This window comes from Phoenix dactylifera, chromosome 11, assembly GCF_009389715.1.
Source record: "Phoenix dactylifera cultivar Barhee BC4 chromosome 11, palm_55x_up_171113_PBpolish2nd_filt_p, whole genome shotgun sequence".
NCBI classification, from domain to species: Eukaryota; Viridiplantae; Streptophyta; class Magnoliopsida; order Arecales; family Arecaceae; genus Phoenix; species Phoenix dactylifera.
In genome coordinates, this window is record NC_052402.1 from 10,903,648 (window position 1) to 10,925,776 (window position 22,129).

General features: G+C 39.1%; 2 protein-coding genes across 2 annotated transcripts; both read right to left on the reverse strand.

Annotated features, from left to right (window-relative positions):
- Nucleotides 1–6,656: 6,656 nt before the first annotated feature.
- LOC103704589 (glycerol-3-phosphate acyltransferase 1-like) lies at nucleotides 6,657–8,755 on the reverse strand. Its single transcript, XM_039131580.1, has 2 exons — nucleotides 7,905–8,755; nucleotides 6,657–7,662 (listed from the first exon to the last, which is right to left on the reverse strand). The coding sequence occupies exons 1-2, from the start codon at nucleotides 8,625–8,627 to the stop codon at nucleotides 6,745–6,747; spliced, it is 1,641 nt and encodes a 546-aa protein (XP_038987508.1). The 5' UTR covers nucleotides 8,628–8,755; the 3' UTR covers nucleotides 6,657–6,744.
- A 7,592-nt stretch (nucleotides 8,756–16,347) lies between these two features.
- LOC103704527 (siroheme synthase-like) lies at nucleotides 16,348–20,905 on the reverse strand. The gene is made up of 6 exons (XM_008787860.4): nucleotides 20,143–20,905; nucleotides 19,935–20,012; nucleotides 18,491–18,560; nucleotides 18,343–18,412; nucleotides 17,017–17,224; nucleotides 16,348–16,827 (listed from the first exon to the last, which is right to left on the reverse strand). The coding sequence occupies exons 1-6, from the start codon at nucleotides 20,716–20,718 to the stop codon at nucleotides 16,657–16,659; spliced, it is 1,173 nt and encodes a 390-aa protein (XP_008786082.2). The 5' UTR covers nucleotides 20,719–20,905; the 3' UTR covers nucleotides 16,348–16,656.
- Nucleotides 20,906–22,129: the final 1,224 nt, after the last annotated feature.

The following is a 22,129-nucleotide window of genomic DNA, read 5'->3' on the forward strand; positions in this document are numbered from 1 at the left end:
GTCCCATGCCTTTCGTATAAAACGCAGTCTGAATACCGGGCGACAAGATAACATCATCCATCGCTGTACGTAGCTCTTCTGAAACAGATTATTTACAGGGCCCGTTTAGGTTGCTGCCAACTCCCATCTATGCAGGCCACGTGGATTTTGCTAATAGCTGGTGCGAACCAAACTGCTTTGGGGCGCTGTTCTATACGGGTTGCCAGCGTGGCAAGTCATGGTTAAGTTAAAACCTCTCATATTCATATACGGCACCAGTCCTCTCATAGCCATATCGCATGTAGATATCTTCGTACGAGTAAGGTTTTGTTTGGGGGAGCTTTTGGAAGGCCAAAAAGTACTTTCTGGCCTCTAAAAGTACTTTTAGATAAAAAATGATGTTTGGTAAAATTTCTGAAAAGCTGTTTCAGCTTTTGCGGAAAGCTGAAAACAGCTTTTGGAGTAACGCTCCAATTTTCAGCTTTTGGACTATTTTCAGATTTGCCGAAAAGTTGTATTTTTTGACAGAAATGCTCATATTAAAATATAATAATTACATAATTTGTTCCTTTATAAACCTAAAAATTTGCTGGAGCCAAGAATCCTAGCTGTCAGACTCCCTTCCGCAAGAAAAATTGTTAGAGAGATAAATGGTCATTCGAAGGATGAAAAATTATTTTACACTAATAATTAAAATATTTTATATCTTTATGATTGTATTATATTATAAATGTAATATTATATTACATTACATCATAATACATTAATATGTTATTTTAAATAATTTAATATTATGTTATATTATGAAAAATTAATTTTTACTAATAATTATAATATTTTATACCTTTATTATTGTATTATATTATAAATATTATATTATATTATATTACATCATAATACATTAATATGTTATTTTAAATAATTGAATATTATGTTATATTATGAAAACTTAATTTTTACTAATAATTATAATATTTATACCTTCATTATTGTATTATACTATAAATATTATATTATATTACATTACATCATAATACATTAATATGTTATATTAAATAATTTAATATTATGTTATATTATCAAAAATTAATTTACTCTAATAATTATATTACTACTATGCTATATTATAATAATATTATTTTTATATTACAATAATATTATAATATATTGTATATTTATGTATTAATATATGTTATGTTGTCTTTTATGGTTATTTTATCATACAAAAGTACTTTCTCAGTTTGTTTATCAAACATATGCTAAAGTGCCTAAGCACTTTACAGATGTAATTACCAAACAGCAAACAGGTTTTTATAACAGCTTTACTTTAGACAGTTCTACTTCCAATAGCTCTACTACCTACGGCTCCCCAAATATGGCCTAAGGGCCTAAGTAAATGTATCCTTTGCTGTTATAACATTTTTTCTTCTTTGAAAGTGGGAGGGAAGCCCACCCATGCATTAACTATCTAGCTTCGATGCCTGAGATACACCATTGAATATTCCAGCACAACCTCATAGGTATATATCATCACTAGAATAGGCACCCGTTTCCATTAAAAATTATCTAAAAAATATAAATATAAATAATTAAGTATTTTATTTTCATTGGACATCTAATTGTAGTCGGCTTCTAGTATCCGGTATTTTTGTCCGTACTCCATAATTAATTCCACTGTTCGCGGGTGCTCGGCCACACCTTGCCATTATTGAAGCGGTTCAGACTTGTTTTATTTAGGGGACAGATAATAAATTCAAAGTACTAAGTCACTGGAAGCATAACGTGAAACTGACGCGTTGGGAACCATAGGACGTGAACAAATTTATTGTTCCTTCTTTAGGTGGAAAAAATTTACGGTTCTTTCGCATCACCGGCTCCTGCAGAAGATATTGACATGCAAGTAAGGCAACAAGCGTGTTTTTAACTAAATTTCAATAAGCCATTAATGAGGTCGAAGGACTGAAATTTTGTCTTTGTGAGCTTACAAAAATCCTTACAAGTCTCATATAAAGCCAATGTTGAACTCTTTAAACATGTTTAACTGTGCATTATAGGTCATACCTTCGTCCTTCGTTATAATGACTCAAGTACATAAATAATTTAGATTGCAGCCTGCCCAAATCTTTGGCGACCCTATTCTGATAATCTGGAGGTACGGAAGGCACCGATCAATCCATTCGGTCTACATGATGGAAGAAGGAGCAACGATCTATCATACAGAGTCACAAATTTGCATATATAGAGAAGAGAGGCATGCTGGGATGGCTTCGTTGTTTGGTGCTTAACTCAGATGTGGCGTTGGAATAATGGTAAAAAATAGTAAAAAAATATATAATAAAAAAAGATCAAAGTAGATTGATCTTCCTACATCATTAGACCTTGATTGCCTAGCCTACAGTGCTTGACCTTGGCCTTTGGAAGCTTGGCCATCAAGAACTTTGCCACAGCAGGCTCGGCCTGGATGTGCTCAGCTTGAGAGTTTGGTTTGAAGTGCTTAGAATAGAAGGTTGGTACAGAAGCTCGACCTAAATTGCTTGAATTGGAGTATTCGATCTGGAATTCTCAGTTTAGGAGCTCATCCTAATTCTAGTTAGTAGTCACGTGTTCTGTGTGCACGATGCTCATGTTCTTGGTGGCACAGAAGGGCGGCCTTTAGGAACTTACATTCTGGTCTTTAAGGATGTAGGTTTTGTGTGCACAGTTTTTGTATTTGGGATAGCGTCTCGATTTTCAAGGATGTGCATCTCGATCTCCAAAGACAGACATCTAGATCTCCATGAATGCACATCCCGTTAGGAGAGGAAGAGGAGTCAAGTGTAGAGATAGTCATGAGAGCTTGAGACCCATTTCGTGAAAACCTTTTGTCATGAGAGCGTGAGAGCATCTTATTGGGAGCTTCTCGCCATGGGAGTTTGAGAGTCTCTTTCTCGAAGCCTCTCATCAGTTGTGCTTGGAAGTCTCTGGACGTTCCTCCCTCCTCCTCTTTTGCAATCTCTTGACCCTATTTATATTAAGGAGGAAGCGTAGACCAGTTACAATTTGGAGGTAGAAATCAAAAGATGTCATAACCTTCTTTTTTATCTGAATTCAAATTTATCGTAATCTTCTTTCTTGTTTGAACTCCGCCAAGAATTCAAATTTTTTTGAATTCAAATCTTTTCAAAATGCTCGCCATATGTCGACCTATGATAGGCAGACCATTTGCAAATAGCTGCAGACATAGAGGGTGCCGATTGAGATTCCACACCTTTCATGAATCACATATAAGATGGTGTTTTTTTTTTTTTTGTTTTTGGTGCAATAAGATGGTGCGTTTTTACAGCGGCATTGGATATTATCTCGTACCTCCTTCGCTTGATCCACAACTACTTGCAACAGTGGTGGCAAATCCGTTCTTTGTATAGAACTAAAGTTGGTGTTTTTTTCCTTCCGGTTCAGCATTGAAAATGAAAACCAAAGCCTATTCCCCTTCTATCCGTTCCTTATTTCCTCTCGCAGGCAATGAAGTTCTCGTGGGGTCAGAGGATCAGGACCCCTCCCCATGGCAGTGTCCCGTTCGCTGCCCTATAAGTTGAAGGACGGAGTTACGACTAAGACAGGTCTTTGATGAGGGGAAGGCCTTATTGAAGGTCAGTGGAGCCAGCACCATGTGATGGGGACTCGGATACAGCACACCGGAGGATTTCGAGTAGACAGCTCCCTTGATCTCTTTAATTGAAAGTTCCTTTCTCGGCACGTAGATATAAATAACTTGTTCAGACTGAACTTAATGTCGTCCACTCAGAGGTTACACTATCAAGTCAGCATTGCCATATTTTGTCATATTTCATACATTTGTCATGTTTTGCTGCTGTAGTAGTACTGCTGTGATGGTCAATCACGTAGAGTTTCATGCAGCACCTTATAAAAAAAAAAAAAAAGGGTGCAATGTATAGAAGGTAATTGGCAGGTAGGGATGATATCTGCGCCAGAAATTAATCTTGTTACAGAAATACAATACAGACTATATGATCCACCGTCCCTATCCTCCATGCTTCACACACTGAAGGAGCATTGATGTTTTTATAGTTGTGGGATTCCATGCAAATATTTGCATAATAATTTTGCATCAATTATGTATTAAATAGATTTTGGATGTTTATATAAGATCAAAAAATTTGAATAATATTTTTCGACTAATTTTTATAGATAAAATTTTGAATTGTTACTAATAATATTAGAACAGGTTCTACTATGCTACATATGGACTAGAGGACATTATAATATGCGGTTATTTGAATTAATCATGGGTTGATCGTGATATCTATGATTGAATTATTAGTATTCGTAGTTGAATTTAGATTTTTAGTTTGGCGAAAAAATTAGAATTTAAAATATAGAAAATATGCAGGTCAAAAAAATTTAAATTGTACTTTTTAGCTATTTTTTTTAGATGAGAGCTCGAGTTATCACGATGTTAGCACTTTCGAAAGATCCATCGTTTTGGATGAGATCGTAAGCTGTTAAACCATTCAATGGGCCTTACTCTCTCCCATGCCTCTGCCGGGGAACCATGCATGAGAAGGCAACACATGTTATTATGATGACTAATTGTGCACGAGCAGTTGGTATTTTACTGAAATATTTGGATGCTTTCATCAAGTGATGTCTTCGAATTGGTACGATTTTCAATGAAAATAAAACCATGATCAAACTTAAAGGATTGGACAGCCTAATTTCTATACCAAAAATTAATTGCATGATATTTTGAAACAATGCAACTGTATTCTACGCAATATGAAAGCATTTTGGTTATGTCAGGTTTTAGTCAGCCAATATTGTTCCATTTTATTTAAAAAAAGGTGATAAAACCTTACGTACGTTCGCTGGAACCGCAGTCCTTAATTTCGCTTCTATTACATAATTAATGCCAAATAAATATAAGAATACAATAATAAAAAACTGGATGTATATTAAATACCCAACAACTTCGTACCATTTCATTGCAATAGATGAAGAACTCAACGGTCGTAGTGATGGTTAATTAAGATACCCCACATCTAATGTTCACAGGATATAAGTGTGCAACAATAAAAAAATTGAAAGTATATAAATGCCAAAATTTTCCCATGCTACTAAAATTTTATTCCATTTTATTTTAAGTAGTTCTTGAAGCGTTAATATTACTATAAGCAGTCTTCTTGAGTCTACTTCATGTCTAAGCAAGATAAATATAAGAGCGGCGATGAAAAATGAAAGTACCTCCATCAATTCCTTCGTTGTAGCATAGCTGAATTTCCCATCTGCAGTTGCTATTTTTCCAGGTATATCCTTCTTGATTCTCCTTCCAATTAATACTTTAGAAACCCAGTCAAAAGAAATTATTTATGTACCAATTTATAAAGAAATAAATTTAAAACATTTCACTGATTGCTAGCAAAAAGAAAAAAATCAGTAATTAATGGAATTGTGGCGTTTCACTATGCAATGGAATCATACCTTGCATCTATCAAAAAGTTCATAAACTTGAATTAATGTTGCGCATCAAAAATCTACCGCTACCCGACCATTTTCATTTTCATGGTTTTAGAAATAAAATAAAATGTTCCAACAAATTTTTTACGATTCATATAATTTGGACATATGACAAATTTATAACAAGATAGTTATGGTTCTATCTTTTATTAAAAATCAAAATTGTTTGAATACTAGTTAAAGCCGCACAACCAATATTTATTTGTCGAAGAAATTAACTCAAATTAGGGTTGTAGGGAATGTGCATTTTGTAGAACAATTTACAATATGATTTTTTATCATTCTTTGAGCTCATGGAGCTTAAACTTCAAGGCAGAAGTTCTCTTGATATATTGTGATGTGGGAGGATTGGTGCAATTTATAAAGCCAGTCATATTGATTATTCGATTGTGGTATAAAGTACCAATCAATTTATCTTATATCTCATGACATAACATTTTTAGAAAATATATTCCATAATAAATGAGACTTTGTAGTTCATATTTTTCACTCTGCCACATGAAGGTGTAAAAAGAAAAAAAAAAAAGAAAACATCCACCCCTAAATTGACTGCTATTTATTGTTTAATCATTTTAATAAAAAAAATATATAAATAAAGACTATAAAATAAAAACAAAAAATCTTTTAATAATTTGGAACCCATAATTGGAACCGATGGAGCTATTATTTCAAATTTCTTAAAATAGTTAATGGTATAAAATCTTCACTTATCTTTACATGAACTCTGTGGATGTGCTTCATGGCCCCGACAACGTACTCCTTACGCTTCCACTTCTATTTTCCTTTTTTTTAAAAAAATAAATATACATTACTCGGTTTAATTCATGTTTTAAGAAGGAAACGAAAGAGAAATGCACCAACCAAAATTAGCTGCCTGTTAATTTTTTATTTTAAATAATTGGCCACGTATAAATCAACTTAAATACATAAAATAAAAAAAATAAAAAACTTTAATCAACGTGGGATCGCAGCATTAACACTTATTCACGTGAAAAGCACGTGCTAACAACGCTTCTTTTGCTTAGCCCGTTTGAGTGAAGTCCCGGGACCTGAGATGCCCAACAAAATAAGATGAAGAGCGGAAGTAAACCAAATCAAAGGGACAACCAATTCATTATTTGTCACAACATAATTCTTCAACGTATACAAAGCAAAAGGAAAATAAAACGGTCATATATAGAAGGAAGAACAACAACCTTGTACTCCAAAGCCACCAATCTCGGGAGATCTTGAATCCGAGAATACCGAGTCCTATGGACTCTTCCTCTCCGGCCGATCTCTCACCACCCCTGGATTCCCGGCCAGCATCATGTACTTGTCCCTCCTCGTCAGCGCCGTGCACTCGAACCCGAGCGCCTCCGCCAGCCGCCTCTGGATCCAATTCGCCACCTCCGCCCCGGTCCGCTGGCCACCGCTGCAGGTCATCTCCCCGGGTACCCTCTCCATGAACCGAAGCCGGTACTCCGGCATCGTGTTCATGAAGAAGAGAACCGGGTCCAGCCACTTGTGGCCGCTCGCGGTTGTCCCGTAGAACACCGACACCTTTGCGTCGATCGCCACCGGCACAATCTCGTCCGCCAGCTCCGCAAAGAGCGGGCTAAACCTCAACAGGTACGGCTCCCGGCATGTCGTCCCCTCCGGGCACACCGCAAGGTCCCCCTCGCTTAACAACCGCCGCATGGTCTCGGCGTCCCGGTCCCGGCCCCGCGTCAGCCGCACCAACTTGATCGGCGACATCATCTCCGACAACGGGCTCAGGCTGTATGTCACCGCCGGCACCGATCGCTGCAGCGCCGCACTTAGCATGACAGGGTCCAGAAGCGTTCGATGGCTGCAAACATACAGCACTCCTTTACCCTTGCCACCACCGGTCTCAGCGTTCCTGGTGGAAGGGTTGAGCCCGTCGACACGGAAGCGCACGCCGGAGAGTGCGCCGACGACCATGGCGGCTTTGTAGGGGAGGATTAGACCGAGAACGATCCGGACGATGACCAGGGCTATGCCCATAGGGAGGTAAAGGAAGAGGGCCATGGTGGCTAGAGGAGTGGGGAAGAAGGCCAGCCTGCCATCGTGGAATATTAGCGGCTTTGGGTATTTGTTTCTTGGCATTACTGCGCTCATGCCGCCAGTGGTTTTGGTGGGGTCTTCTTTGCTCACGACGTATGCTTCCTGAAGGGGCTCAAAGTGTTAGAGAAATCTCGCAAAGAAGAGGGAAAGACCAATGACCCCAAGCAGTACAGAAAAATATTGCTATTCTTAAGTCTACTTTGTTAGCAGATCACTAAAAGATAGAAAGGTAGTGTTGACTGAGAGGGACATGGGCTTTTCATGCATGCATCCTATGCGATGGGAGAGCAAGGTCTGGATAGCTTGAAGTAATCCAATAAGAGGGAAAGGAGAAGACAACAAACCTTGCAGTGTGAGATGAAGAGGTGATCATGAGCGTTGGAGGGGTTCAGAAGGGCTACATCAGCCTTGGTTTCCCCAAAGAGGTCTCTGAGAGCCTTTTGCTTTTGAGACAAGACATGGCCAGAGATGAGGCCAGTGAAGTAGCTCCCTCTAACAACCTGGAGTTCAGTCCCGACAACCTCATCCACAGATAAGTACTCCTCGAGGAAGCCTTCCACCATGACTCTGGGCATGCTGGTGAGAACCACCCTCCTCCCGGTGGAGGCCAGCACCTCATAGGCTTGGAGGTGGAGGTTCTCGAGATAGAACTTGGGGAGCACTGCCCTTGCGACGAGGTTCATGTCCCTGGTCCTAAGGCCACAAAAGGTGATAAAGACCATGACTCTCATACTCATATCCCCATGGTGGCCCAAGGTCCAGAGAAATGGGAAGGAGAGGAGGAGGAGGAAAGCCCTGAAGATGCTTCCACCTTCGAAGGCCACCAGCATGAAGTAAGGGAAGAGAGAAGAAGATTGGAGAAGAATGCCTTGGAAGTCACAAACTATACTCTGGGCCTCCCTCCCCTCTAAGGAACACTTGGTCACGCTGGAGTAAAGGGAGGAAACTTGGTGCAATCTAGAGGGGTTTCTGTGGAGGAAACCATAGTTCCTGAACTTCTTGGCTGCCCTGTAAAATGTGAACAGCCAGCGTGCTGCTATCTTTAACAGAACCATGGGAACAACCATTGCCACCGCTTCTTCTCACCCCTTCTCTCTCCTTATCTATCCCACCTCTCCGTTGTTCTCCTTCCAAAACTTAATCCAATGGCTTATAGTATGAGCTGGCTCGCGGGGAGAGATTGTAGTTATGCTGTGGAAAGTGTACAAAGGTGCCGAGTCCATATGACAATAAAGGAATGGAGAGGCCGGTGGGTGAGACGCGCGGTTGAGGCCATCTGGTTCTGTGCACCGCTGGCATTAATGGCGGCACCAAAGCACCAAACCAGGGTTTCTAGAGCATCGTAGCTCGTGGCAGGGCCAGCGTCATTAGGGTTTCGGAACCTCCTCGGGAAGCGTGTCCGGTCCACGTCGAGTCGACATCTACAGCTATATTAAATGGCTCTTCGATTCATCTTTACCGTGGCATATGGAAAAGAAATCCTTTTAGACCGGGGCCATGCCGATCTAGCTTCGAGTTCCAATTCCATGGGTTTAAAATGAAATTATTACAGGATACAAGGTCCCTGCTACTAAATGTCTTCCTGCTAGTTGTTGCTGCTGTTTGCTTCTTTTTTTTTTTTTTGAACCGATACTCCTCCATGGGAATTGGGAAAGGGCGCTTGGGCAGATGCAATGCAGGGAAGGTGATCGAAGCTAGCTAGTGGGACTTGGCTGCTTTGCTCCGTTGATGCTTAATTACTAGATGTTCCTATATGAAATATTATTCCATGGATATCTATGATCACATGCTATCATATAAATATACATCAAGTGCTCCTCTGAATGAAAGTCAATATGGTAACAGATACCAACTATTAGTGACAAAAATGTCAAATGCTGACCTTGGCAAATTCAATTTTTTATTTTCCAAAAGTGGGTTCCAACACGGATTCAGTCTTCCGCATTGCATTTCAACTTCATGGGAAGTATACATTATTTTATAATTTTTAAATCATTTTTAGTATTTTATATATGCAAAGAGACGGAATATACTTCTCTGTGAAGAAAAAGGTATACACTTTTTTCGATTTAAAAATCAATAATAAAATATATAAATCAAATATTTATATTATTAATCGTGAACTATAATACTAAAATTATCTAAAAACTAAAAATAATATATTCTGATAGTCTTGAGTCTGTGCATCACATGATAGAATATTTAAATTAAGAATTCAGCTTAATAATTATGATCTACATATTTTAAAATATTCGTAGATTGAAAAATCGATAGATTTTAGTACTTAGATTATAATAATACATAGTTTGATATCATTTTAGATATTTATTTTTTCACTCATGTGATGCGTTGGTTAGAGATATCAAAACATCTGATTTTTAGTTATAGACATATTATTGGTATAGATCATGATTAATGATATCGATCGTTCGATTTAAATGCACCATAATTGATTTTTGAATCAACAGAAAGTAGATACTCTTGTATGATCGGGTTGTATCGCCTTTCGATCATTGGTGGAGAATTGCCGTGGGATGAAATGCTTGATTAGCTGTGGTATAAGATTAGATTAGATTGCTAGATTAGAGTTGTGTGATCATCGCCCAGCATTTTGTTTGTGTATGATTGTGGGTTCTACCTCCCTAGATTATGATAACCCTATTAGGGGTTTCTGACTATGCAAAGGTAAGCTACACATTAAAGAATAGTGAAGAGAAACTAAGAGAGGAATTGGTGTAGTATCTTTTCTATAAGTAAGCATAAGTTAAGAATTAAAAGAAGAGACTAACCTGGCTGGTGTTGGTGGGGAAAGAAGAAGGCAAAGGATCTCACCCTTTTTTTTTTTTTTTAGTGGATGCCTCACAGTACACGAGTACGGACATACCCAATAAAATTAGAAAACAAAACATCACGGAGAGCCCTAGGCAGCTCTCCCTCCTGTATCCACAGAGTATCGTCTGAATGACTAGCCATGTAAGAGGTCACCCAATCGGCGGCCCCATTAGCCTTTCTATAGATATGCTTAGCCAGGAAGGCCTCCTCGTCACTACCCATTGCCCAAATATCATGGAGTAGGGGATGGTTCCACACCACCACCTATAGACCCTCCTGAATCCATCCTATAATGGTAGCTGAGTCATCCTTCATAATAATGGAGCTAGCTTGCAATATTCGCCGTACATATCTAAGACCCTTCCATATAGCCTTCAGTTGCACCGGAACTGAGGTCAGCAAAAATATCGCATTTCAAGATGAAATAATAAGGGTACAAAAATTTAAAATATTAAAATAATCTAAGAAAGAGAAAAGGCCAGCATGGAGCCTCTCCATCGGAAACTCAGATTAACAATTTTTTTATTCAACCCTATCTGGGGTCCAGCTGGCCCTTGCCCTAAGTGATACTCTTGGGGCTTGAATTAAGAGTGGGTCTACTGAAAAGTGCTTGGGGCTGACAGACTTCAATATCTGATGCGGAATAGAAGAAGAGTATAAATATGATTGGATAATTTTCAGAACTCAAAGAAGCTCCACAAACTTTTACCAAAAAAAAAAAAAAAAAAGAAGCTCCACAAACTACTACGACTCATCCTTGGCATCTCTGGTTCGAACTAGGGGCAATTTGACCGCAGGCTTGTAAGGGGAAGAGAATACTTTTTGTGAGACTTATCGAAAAGACTTATCGAAAAGATTTAAGTCTGAAATCTTGGGATAGAAGAAAATAAAAGATTGAAAATCAAGAAAAAGAAAGAAAGAAAGAAAGAAAGAGACAACATTTTGAAAGCTTGACGCAGATCGAATTTTTTTGATCGAGAATGTATCAGAACGAGTCCCATCTTTTCAAGTATTCTTAGACTTGTTGATGGCCATAAAAATTCCGGCTTTTTCCAAGGCATTGTTCAATGTTTTTGTTCGAGGGGACTCTAAATGTTTTTGATTATACTTGATTAAATTTATTTATTTATTTACTTATTTATTTATTTTTGGACGGATGTATCTTAAGAATTAGCAAAGCGAGCTTCTATCTTGCCGCCCTTCGTTCTTCTACCCCTTCGTTCTTCCAGCTTTAAGTTTGCCCATGATTTACTTGATTTGCTCTTGAGATAATTAGTCATCTTATTTTCAGAGCTAACGTGTTGCCTAAAACTGATCATTGGCCGAATTTGAATATAAAAATATCAAATTTTATACTGACTCATTTTAAAATTTAATTAAAAATAAATATAATTTAGATCCAAAGCTCGGTCCATCATCAACTCTAGCGCTACCGTAAGCAAGCTCTTCAAAAGAAGAATTTAGCTAATTATATTACACAAGATGTAAGAGTTTGAGATGCATATGTTATTTATGCATTCTGCATGCACAACAGTGGAGTGTGCTTCAAATAAAAAAAAAGAGAAAATCAATATAAGTAGAAGTATATAAGGGTCAGGGTATAGAAATACTACCGTTCCTGCGGTCACAAGAATATCGAAACCTCGGAACTTGAATCCCATGTATTTGCCGAGTAAATGAGAGGATATCATTTTTTTCCCTTGAAGTTAACGTTACATACCTCTGGATTCATGCTGGTAAGTGGCCTTAAAGACTCGCAGCTGAGAGGTCACCTCATGGCGTAGCAGCAACAAAAGCAAGCTGTGATTGGACGTGCATGAGGCCTTAGACCGTAAAGGCAATCGAATATTAAATCAGATAATAAATACGAGTAGCTGGAAGACGTCACACTTGTAAACCCTACGAATTGAGGTACGTAAAAGAAATGGCTTGGACCATGGGGGCGAGGTCTTTCATGTTTGATGATTTCTTCTTTCTTTATTACTTTCAATATAAGCTCAGTTTCTGAGAAAAATAAGATGGTAGTCAACCTGATGGAAGATAGTAATCCAATTCTTTATTGTCTGTGACCACTTTTAATTTTCTGTTGGGCACGAGATTATGACCCTCGATGGGTGTGGACCGTGTGGTTTGCAAAATTAACTAAAATGCCCAAGAACGAGTAAGTAGCACGGGAATCATCAAGGATGAAATATTCATATCAAGTTATAATTTATAATGTCTCAAATTTCCACAAATGTATCAAAATATTAGTTGTAAAAAATTATTGCATTGATAGTCGTACAAATTATAATTGCAAGAAGTGACACAATACATGTGCAACGAGTTGAATTGGCTTTCATGGAACGGATATGAAATGGTTATGGTGGTGACTGCACAAGTTTGTGTGCATGAGTTAGATATATTTAATAAAATATAGGAGATTATTGTAATATATGGTCGCAAAATTTGACCAAAATTGATATCTCGAGCTTGTTGCAGTCTGAATGGGAATGCACGCTGCTATGATTGATTTATAGCAGGCACCAGCAGTGTGGTTGGAAGCCAACTCCATATATAACTATAACATCATGGATTGCTAATTTTTCTCTGGTCAGTTTATTGAAGAATGAAGATGCCATTACTGAAAGACATCAAATGGAAATTAAACCTGCAAAAGTTCATAGTATCCCGCATTTATCCTGAAGCCAACGAAGCTGCTGATTTCATCGCCAAAACTGGCACTACGAAGTAAGGGCCTGCTAAAGATGTTATTCACTGAGGTCTATATTCCATTTTGCAGGTTGATGCTGATGGTACAACCTACATATAGGAGAAAATAGATGACAGCGGCTGGGAAGGTATTTGCTCTTACAGGCTGACAGATTATCTGTTTGTGCTTCAGACAGGGCGCTTCAACAGCGGATCTACATTCTCTGAAATCTTATATAATGGATCTGCTTGGTTACAATACGTATCACCTGGGGTGCAGCAATAGCTTCAACTGAAGATCTCTGTTGGAAGGAGTGTGCTATATCCATATCATGTTCTAATCGTTGCAATTTCTGGTGGTTTACCTGTATTAATTCTGTATGCAAAGTAGTAGAGAAGTTACAGACTTCTGTTAGGATTCTAGTTACCTGGTTTGGGTTGTAAGAAATCGTGAATTGTTATGTACACTTTTATATGTTAATGGAGAGCTTTTAGCTTCTCCTGTTACAAAAAAAAAACCAGTTTATATACTGCCAGGAATGTTTCACGGGAAGGAAAAACGACTAATTTTAAGCGGTAGTGTTAGGCCCCGTTTGGGGGAGCTTTTGGAGGGCCAAAAAGCACTTTCTAGCCCTCCAAAAGTACTTTTAGCTAAAAAAGAGTGTTTGGTAAATTTTTCGAAAAGCTGTTTCAGCTTTTGCGGGAAGCTGAAAACAGCTTTTGGGGGGAAGCTCCAATTTGGAGCTTTTCCAAAATGCTGTTTTCAGCTTTTTCGGAAAACTGTATTTTTGACCAAAATACCCCCATTTAAAAAAAAAATTCCACCCAAAAACCTTTCTCTCACCGTCTCTTCCTCTCCCACCCAACCCCACTCCCTCTCCCCTGCCGCCGCACCCTCTCCCTCTACCCCACCGTCGCACCCCCTCCCTCTCCCCTGCCCCCATGGTGGGGAGGTGCCGAAGAAGAGGAAGACAGGTCATCTTCCCTTTCCCGCGGCCGCCGCCGGCGACGACCCGTCCCAGAAAGGGGCGGTGCCGAAGAACAGGAAGAAGAAGGGGCCGAAGAAGAAGGAGGTCCCACGGTGGGAGGGGCCGAAGAATAGGAAGAAGAAGGGGTTCCTGCGGCCGCTGGCGGTCACGACCCGCCCCCCTCCCGCATCCGCCACGGCCCGCCCGGCGCTGACGGCCTCACGGGAGGAGGCCACTTCCCACGGGGCCAGCCGCGGCCGCCGAGACTGCCGCGGGCGCCGCCGGCCGCGGCCCGGTCCCCTCTCGCGGCCGCCGCCGGCCCCGACCTGGCCCCCTCCCGCGGCCGCGGCGGCCTGGCCCCCTTCCGGTGCCGCCGGCCGCGCGGGAGGAGAAGAAAGAAGAACAGGGGAGAGGAAGGAAGGAGAAGAAGAGAAGAAAAAAAGAAAAGAAAAAGAAAAGAAAAAAAAGAAGAAAAAGAAAGAAAAAAAAGAAAAGAAAAGAAAATTTAAAAAATAATAAAAAAAATAAATAAATAAATATTTATATAAATGAATGAATGAATAAATGAATAAATAAGATAATAAATAAATATATTTCAACATTATTAATTATTTACACTAATAATTATAATATTTTATATCTTTATTATTTTATTATACTATAAATATTATATTATATTACATTACATTATAATATATTAATATGTTATTTTAAATAATTTAATATTATGTTAGATTATGAAAAATTAATTTATACTAATAATTATAATATTTTATACCTTTATTATTGTATTATACTATAAATATAATATATATTACATTATATCATAATACATTAATATGTTATGTTAAATAATTTAATATTATGTTATATTGCCAAATATTAATTTACTCTAATAATTATATTACTATTATGCTATATTATAATAATATTATTTTATATTACAATAATATTATACTATATCGTATATTTATGTACTAATATATGTTATATTTTATTATGTTCTGTTGTAGAATACTATGAAATGTCTTTTATGGTAATTTTGTCATACAAAAGTACTTTCTTAGTTTGTTTACCAAACACAAAACAAAGTACCACAACACTTTACGAATGTAGTTACCAAACAGCAAACAGCTTTTTATAACAGCTCTACTTCAGACAGCTCTACTTCCAACAGCTCTACTTCCAACAGCTCTACTGCCAACAGCTCCCCCAAACAGGGCCAAAATCCTTAAGATCACAAGGAAGAAAGCTGAAATCGTCAACAACTTCGAACATTTTCTATCGTCTTTCAATAAATACTGGCTGTAAACCTTCTCGCTATTAGTTGGGCCATTGGTTGGCATCCTTCTCCCTAGTGCTTGCTTTGATGAGAGGTTGCTGATATGACTCGGGAGGAATATTAAAATAATGAAGCTATCAAAAATAATTAGAATAGACATTTATTAATACAAAAGAATAATGAAGCTTTTTTATATTAAAATATCTGCTTATGAACACAAACACAGAAATTTAATTGGAGGAATATTATTGCAAAAATACATGATTTGAAAGGTAATATATATATATATATATATATATATATATATATATATATGTTTTGCTAAGACAGACGATTCATATCTGATGAATACGAATACATCCAATAAAATCAAAAAATAAAATATTCCAAAATATCAGAGGCAGATTCCCATCTCAACCATATGGTACTATCCGTATGGCTGGCCACATATGGATAGTATGTGCATTGTAATTTTTGTTCCTTTGCAAGTGAGATGAGTATCCTGCAACAAGACATATTACTACCATCAATTCACATGATTAAGAAAGACATCTGACCGCAATGTGCATTTGTCTGTCTTGGAACATAGCCATAGCATATAAGAGTTGAAGCAACTGTCGACGGTACTTCTCATTTGGGAAATGTGGAGAAGCAATCATTTGGCCGGACATTGGAATCTTCTAAAAATGTATATTTCAGATAAACTTACCAAGCTTATGCAGCAATCGCATCCAGAAATCTCAACATCATGAGATCATGGAGCTTTGCTGATGCCGTAGTAACTGCTTGAGTGCCATAGCAGACACCATATATGACGACATTAGTTGTTTAAGAGGACTACAGCAGCCACTGCTCACCTAATTCTATATTCAAATGTTTAGCAAGAAGGGATATGCAGTAGATAACTGACATGACATCATTTGAAACGTTAATGATAACAGAAAAGGTTTGTAGTACATTGGAATTAGGTGTCTCCATCAATATGGAGAAAATTCCGCTCATGTCGGCCAGCAATTTCAAAATAGAACATCTGCAATCAGTAAATGAATCAGGCTATGAATCAGCAAATGAATCAGGCTAAGTAGCAAATGGAACCTGTTCAATTTCTTACAAGAATAAAAATGAATTTGATTTCTAGTAAATATCAAGCCAACTAAACCCTGGGAGTCAGCTGGGACTATGCAGTACAAGTACGGCAACAGAAACCTCCAGGGTTTCCATCTTTTTGCATGATGCTGCTGGACCTGACTGTTAACATGGTGAGCCATCTGTTCATCTCCATACGCTTTTTTTTTCCTTTTTGAGTACCTGAAGGCATTATTCTCATTCTATCTGGCTGCAACATAGCCGCCCTGTCTTTAACACGACAGTTTCTTCAGAAGATTGGGGCCAGAGAGGTGACAAGGCCACCACCCTGCCAATAATTATTAGAGTTGGGGACACCAAGTCTGCTAATTTAACCTCATAGACAATGTCCTTAAGTTCTGCAAATACCTGCATCAAAGGAAGTTATGACTCGAATTTGAAAAACAAGGGTTGAGAAGAAAAGTTAAAGCTCAAGGAGATCATCTGCTGGTTGGTCATCTGCTAAACTTCAGTCCTCAGGGATTACTTGATGATTCTACATTTAGTTTTCTCGCATGCTTTGGTAGAAATTTTAAGAAATAGCAGTTCATTACTGACCATTCGTTGCTGTGGGGTAGTTCCTCGCTCCACTGCAACAGCTGGAGTGTCCGGTGGCAAGCCATGATTCATCAATTTTGAAGCAAGAGCTTGGAGGGTTGACAAACCCATATAGACAACCAAAGTTGAATCAGGATCAGCAGCATTCTCTTCCACATAAAGAGGATCCATTCCTCCATTTCTTGAGTGTCCGGTTAAAAATCTAACGCTGCAGCAAAGAGCAAAGAACAGAGGGTTAAGTATTTTGAATACTCAAAACTGGCATAAATACCCTTAAAAGCATGCTTTTTTGTTATAAAAAAAAAACATTGATGGGAAAAAAGGCTCTTGCATGTTGAGTAGTCTAGCAATAGAGTACTTCCTATTCGCATTATTGAGTAGAGTTATCAAGTATCAATAATACTTCCAGCACTATAGTACAATTCATTTAGGCTCTTTATTTGCACTATTGGCACTCTCACACATAAAATATTATAGTTCCAAAGTATGTGTATTGTGATGAGCATGTCATGGAAAGCCTGGAATTAGAATTCCTGCAGACTCAGGTAATCAGAGTTTTTAAAATTATTGGATTGCCATAAACAGAAAATATGAATCTTAAAAGGCATTAAATCTCATTAGTTAAATCTTCAATCATCTCAACTATTTTGGATAATAGTAGTTCTAAGTCTAGCTCTAAGCAACAATACAGTCACTCTATCTTAAGTCTGTGTAATTTTATTAAACATACAACAATGCAACTTCTTACTTTAATTTTGACATTCCAGTATATTTCCAATAGTTTGGATCACAATGATCATGGGATATGTTGGAGGAATTGGAAATAACGGATCAAATGTATCTATATGGATATTAGGGCCCACAAAGCGCTATGATGAGATTACAGATGGAAATTTGACAAGAAGCGATACTAGGACAGCATCAAAATACATTAAGCAGAGAATCCATGCAACAAAGATATTTATTAAAGCTACAATCGCTCAAAAGGTCCCTATAGATCTAAAACTCAATCATAAGCTATGAATTGAATGAAGCCTATTGCTAAAGCATTAGTCAAGACCAGCAGCAGGATGAGAAATCCAGTGATAAATGGTGAATCAACAGACTGAAGAACAATTGAACCAATAAAACTACTTCCACCCAAGAAATGGTAGTGAACCACTGTAAGTTCCACCCAAGAAGCAGGTGTCAGTAAACAGTGCATACTTGCCTCAAAAACTAAAAGAGCCAGAGAACAATACTGTTCTCAGAACAAAAAGCTTTTAATGTTACTAAAGCAAATTTTACAATGACTAAGGGAAAGCAAGGCAAGACGAATCATGTTACCTATTTGCAACACCTCGGTGGGTCAGTGGGATTCCAAGCTCTGCTGCTATCCCAGAAGCAGAAGTGATCCCTGTTTTATATGATGGTGGTCAATAGATATAAGGATGACTAATCATGGAAAACACTTTCAGGTTAACAAGTTGTATACCTGGAATGACCTTGACTTGAATTCCCTGTTTCTGGAGAAAATCCATCTCCTCTCCACCTCTGCCAAAGACCTAAAGAGCCAATAAAATATTATCAAGCAGCAACAGTGATGATTCTTTCCTTTCCTTTTCTTTTTTTGGCTAAGCAATCATCACAATCATCTTTAACCAAAAAAAAGAAAAAGAACCTATGAAGCACAAACTCATCTGTAGGAGAGAACCTAAGTATTATTTTTCAAGCCTTTAGCAAATAATATCTATAGGATGCAGCATCTCCTTTTGGCCAGACATGTGAACCTTAAATTGCAGCTTCACACTGGACTCAGACCCAATAAACACCTTTGATCCAATCTTAGCCAAAATCTCATTGAATTTTTTTGACTGAAACTTTTGTCAGCTAGCTCAAATAGACAGCAACCTGGCTTTGTGCCAAGCTGCGAAGTTGAAATAACTTCCTCATGGAACCATCTAATTTATCTTCTATCAACTGAGTGATGTTACTATATAAGTAACTTTCAAATTCATTAGAAAACAAATGTATGGTGATTGACCAATGAGTTTGCCTGGCTACAAGCTAAATTTAGCCTACATGCTTTTTCTTTGTGTATCACTTGATGTATGTCTTCATAATCGTATGTAGATTAGCCAACATTAGAAAACACTGACAGTAAATAGCTGAATCTTGCATGCCTTATAATTCATTTTTCATATTCTGCTAACTTCATGCTTGAATATTTTCCTTATGCTTTTGGTTTAAAGTTCTTAACATAGGGGATTCATCGCATACAAGAATGAAATTTCTAAAACAGAAACATTTTCTTAATATTTAAATGACAACATTTTATAACACAGAGACATGGAAATATCACTTGATTAGAGAAATGATAAAATGAATAATAAGTGTGCAACATGTCTCACCATACTTAAGTATGACATTTGAGTTTAAAAAGTAACTAGGGTCATAAAAAGGAAAAAAAAACGAGAATGATAACAAGATCAATCTCTTCCTTTAATCATAACGTGTCCGCCTCTACGTGTGGTATCACATAAGTCGAAAGGCATTCGGCACAGGTTTCTCTAATTGATATATCTACGGGACAATAGTATTGCATGATGCAGTTTTTTCCTTATTTCAATATCACATTGATAAGTTAATAAATAAAGCCAACCAAGTCTAGTCCATTACTTTCTGTTCTTCTATAGGCACATCCAATCCTAGCATCTTATCGCTTGTATTCATTTCAAATTCAGTAATTGTCCCTCTGCAAATCTTTTAAATACATGTTAACCATGTGTTAGAATCTAATGTATCTTGGTGAGTTGACACACGTTTGACTTCACACTGAATTAGCGCTGGGAATGCTTTTCGCAGGCCAAATATAGTAGCCCATTCCTTCCCCAATAAAAACACTGCAGATGAAGCACTAATATACAAAGAAAACTCACCAGAGGATCCCCTCCTTTTAGCCTCACCACATTGGCGCCAGCCTCAGCGAAGCTCAGAAGCAACTCATGAATCTCCTCCTAAATATAACATATCAGGAAAGAAAAAAAAAAACACAAATTTGAGAACAATGCACTATGAAGCCCCGAAACAAATCTCAACCAAAACGGAGGAAAATAAAAAATATCGATCTTTTGCGACCTCACCGACCTGAGTCCGGCTATGATATCCGGCCGTCTTCCCGACATAGAGCATCTTGGCATCTGCCCTGACGAAACCGAGCACATCATTGGACACCAGACGATCATAGAGGACGAGATCGGCCTGCTCGATCGCCCGCACCGCCTTCAGCGTCAGCAGCTCCGGGTCACCCGGCCCGGTCCCCACCAGCGACACACTCCCCGGCCCGCTGCGGCCGCCGCCGCCGCCTACCTCCGCCCTCCGGGCGGCCCTCAGGGCCTCCAGCAACCGCTTGAGCTCTGGCAATTGCAGCGCGATCTCGTTCTCCCTGTCGCTGAAGTTTTGGTGGGCGGAAACCGGCAGCGGGACGCCGGATCCGTAAACCCAGCCATCTCTTCGGTATCTCTCGGCGGAGTCTTTCTCCGTGAAGGGAGATGACGGAGAGGCCGCGGCGGAGCAAGAGACGACGCGTTGTGATTGACGGCAGGGGAAGAAAGGGGATAACGGCGAAGGTTTGGAGGAGGGGAGAGATGGGGAGGAGGAAGAGGAGACGTGGGTGAGGTTTCTAGCGGGCGAGCAAGAAGACGAGGCGGCGGCTAAGGCCATGGTGGGAGAGAGTTGAAATGAGCTCAAATGGAAGTGATGGGGGATTTTGGGGCCGTGACGGCGGCAGAGTGGGTTAGAACGTAATGGAGTTGTTCTCCATTTAAAAGAAGGGAAATGCGTGGAATATATAATAGGGAAAAGAGGTAGGACGGATTTGAAGTCAAATGAAACCTTGTAAGCTTTGGCGAGGCGTTTTCTGGCTGCTGCGTTTTGGTGACGCCGAAGGGGCGATGGTGGAAGGGAATGTGGCTCTTGCCTCTTCGTGGTGAGGGAGGACCAGGTTCAATGAACCAAATCGTGTTTTTATACAATAAGAAAGGCGTGGTATTTTTTTTTTCTAAAACAAATTATTCATACTTTTTTAATACAAATGTTTTAACTAAAATCAAAATACAGTATATTTCAGAGCGAACTAGGCAGCTTCAGCTCTTCAATCCAAAGTGTATTTTTGGAATGGTTAGTTAGAGAACATTCAATCTGCAGCTCCATTGATCTCTCTGTAGGCGTGCTTAGTCTAAAAAGCCACCCAAAAAAGATGTCTTTCAAATGATATTTTTTGTTCCATTCTATTTTAAGCGAGCTAACACATGTGGTCGTGTTTTTAATTTTGTTTTCTTTTTCTCGCAGATCTAGGTAACTAATTAAAGCTTTTAACCGAAGACATTATCTTAACCAAACAACATTTTCCTCTTCCTTTCCTGAGGCCACATGAGGCCGATCAAGGAAACCAAGTCTTTAAGCAATTTAACTTGGTCGATCCCCTATACATAGAGAATATTCGTACTTGGGGCACCAGATTAACCTAACGTAAACGTGAGGACTCTCTGCCAGTCTTGAGTTAACAAATAAGGAGTGTAGTGATCAGGATCCAATTGTAAATCTATGAGGGTCCAAGTGCGAACGGCCAAAAATATGATCTAGACTCACAAAGATTCTGTTGCTGGAAATTGGATCCGGGGGCGGCCGTCGGCTGAGGAGGAGGAGCTCCGGCAAACATTGGCGGGCGGCGATCCGTCGGCAAGCGGCGTCCTCCGTGGGGGGCCTGCAAAAAGCCGGTGGCCGGGGTTTCCGGCGCCGGCCCTCCGATGCTTAAGTCAGAGGGGGGCTTAATTTTGGAGAAGGAGAGGGACTGTATTTCCAAGTCTGAAGCCTCTCTTTGGGAGGAAGAAGCCTCCAGCCCCCTTTTTAGAGGGAGAAGCTCCCCTTTTATAGGAAGAGTAGCAGGGTTACCTGTGATGTGACTGGGCGAATTAATGGGTTACCGTCACGATTGGACGTGGGCGTGTGAAGTAATGAGTTGCCGTGGATGGCCCGTTCCCATCATGGGAGGAGGTTGCGTGCAGCAAGAGCTTGCTTGTGGCGTGCAGTGCAGTACATTCTTGGGAATGGTGAGGTGTTGACAGTCGTAGCA